Source organism: Apaloderma vittatum, unplaced genomic scaffold, assembly GCF_000703405.1.
Source record: "Apaloderma vittatum isolate BGI_N311 unplaced genomic scaffold, ASM70340v1 scaffold2378, whole genome shotgun sequence".
NCBI classification, from domain to species: Eukaryota; Metazoa; Chordata; class Aves; order Trogoniformes; family Trogonidae; genus Apaloderma; species Apaloderma vittatum.
In genome coordinates, this window is record NW_009731038.1 from 6,856 (window position 1) to 8,836 (window position 1,981).

The 1,981-nt window shown below is 47.8% G+C and overlaps 1 protein-coding gene across 1 annotated transcript in view; it reads right to left on the reverse strand.

The window, feature by feature from the left end:
- RAPSN (receptor-associated protein of the synapse) overlaps window positions 1-1,865 on the reverse strand; it is an 8,577-nt gene extending 6,712 nt beyond the window's left edge. The window contains exon 1 of the mRNA XM_009875010.1: window positions 1,452-1,865. Within this exon, the coding sequence (XP_009873312.1) occupies window positions 1,452-1,667 (216 nt within the window). The 5' untranslated portion in view covers window positions 1,668-1,865. The remainder of the gene's footprint in view (window positions 1-1,451) is intronic.
- Window positions 1,866-1,981: the final 116 nt, after the last annotated feature.

Genomic DNA, 1,981 nt, shown 5'->3' on the forward strand with positions numbered 1-1,981 from the left:
CCCTGGGGTGTAGTAATTTTTCTCTCCAAAAGAGGTTGAGCATCCTAACACTTCTTAAATCAGTTCATTTCATGCCTTTAATCCTGGCCCCTTTTCTCCTGTTACTTCCTCTCTCAATCACTAATTGCGAAATTTCTCCTTCCTCTGTCTTTAATTACTGACAATGTAAAATCTTTAGTTTGACTGAAGCAGTTTTCCCTTCCTAATACTGGGAAGAACCAAAATCCACCTACTCTGATCCCACTTTCTGTTCTCTTCTCAGAGGTTCAGGTATACTGAGCCCACGCCTTTGCCTGTTCCTCGTTTTCCTTCGGGATTTCCGTCAGGTAGCCACACCTTACCTTTTTTGCTTCTCTCTTCCCCAACCAGTCTCTTGTTTCTGCCACCACCTAATTCCACATCACTCATCACACTTTTTCTTTTCTTCAAATGTTTTCCAAGTGTATTAACACCTCTCTTTTCTTCTTCATCCTAAGTACTTGCTTTTAAGATATGACTTCGACACGTGCATGGGTTTACTAGGAATTCGTGCTCCCCCCAACTCTAAACAGCTACCAAAACCTTCCAGTGAGATGCGGGCACCCCCTGCCCACTCTGTGCTAAATGCTGAATGATTACCAGTCTAGCAAGAGACAACCAAGTCCACCGGGACCAGAATATCAGGACCTGTTAGCAAGATCCTATTTCAGGCTGGGATAGTTTCTTAAGACTATTACAACATCCTCTTGCCTTGTCTTCCAGATTCCCGAGCCACCCTCCTGCTCTCTGCTTCTTCTCAGATCCACTTATCAGCTTCTTTTTGTTTATTTAATCAAACATCTTTATGGTCTTGACATGTAACTTCAGTTTCTTTCTACCACTCTTCCGTCACGCCCCGTATCCTTCCTTCTTCTGTGCTGTTGACAAGTGTGAGCCCCTCTCTGACCTCAACTGTCAGACCCCTCCTGCAACGCCTCTCAACACTCCCCATCAAAAAAGCATCCTTTTTCCCTCTTAATCAGCCGCTCTGCAAACAAATAATTGTAGTAAAAAACCCCCACAATGTAAGATCCGTGTTAGGTATCAAGTAGCAGTTGAACAACAAGGTAACAGACATGTCTCCGCAAGGCTGCTGCTCATTCTACAGAATCCACCCGGAGATCTCTTTTAAAAAAACCTCTTCCTGAAGGCTGGCAACGTGGTGTCCCTGTAAGGGAGGAGTAAATCAAGAAAGGTCCCCGTGATTATGGGGAGAATCTCAGTAACCCGGAATCCTGAGGGACTAGACCCAGCGAAAAGCAGCGATCTGCGTATCTTGTGGGCTGGAGCTATTGCTCACCGCAGCAATCACAGCACCCCACAACACGCACTTGAGAGCTGGCATGTTCTGCTACACACGAAATAAACCCCCCAATTCCACACCGTAATCTCCAGGCACGCTCAGGCATGCATTCATCTCCAGTCCGCCTTACCTTCAGCATATCTTTGTATCTGCCCATCTCTGCGTGAGCAGTGATGAGGCAACCCAAAACCCGAAACCTGCCAGCAGGATCCGCAGACTTCTCCAAAACCCTCATCCAGACTCGCAGGGCCTTTTCGGTCTGATTAGACTGGTAAAGATGGAGTCCCTTCTCTATCTGCTGCTTTGTCTGGTCCTGACCCATCTCCCATGCATTCGAAAGCCTCATACACTAACCTCTAAGGACAGCAAAAAGGAAGAGAACACAACATAGAACACCCCAGTAGAGGCGGGTGGGTCGCGTGCTCAGGAGGCTTGGAGTGACAGAAGCCCAGCCATGGCAGGGGCGACGGCAAGAAGTGGTTGCTCAGCACTGAATCCCAAATCCAGCAGGCAAACGTCTTGCTCGCTAGGGCTCCATCAGTGCCTTCGCCTGTCCAATCCCGTAAATAAAGAGGAAAAGCACAACAGGGAGAGAAAAATCTCAAGCAACGGGAGTGAAACTCAATCCGCGCAGCCCACACCAGTCTCCTCGCATTGGCT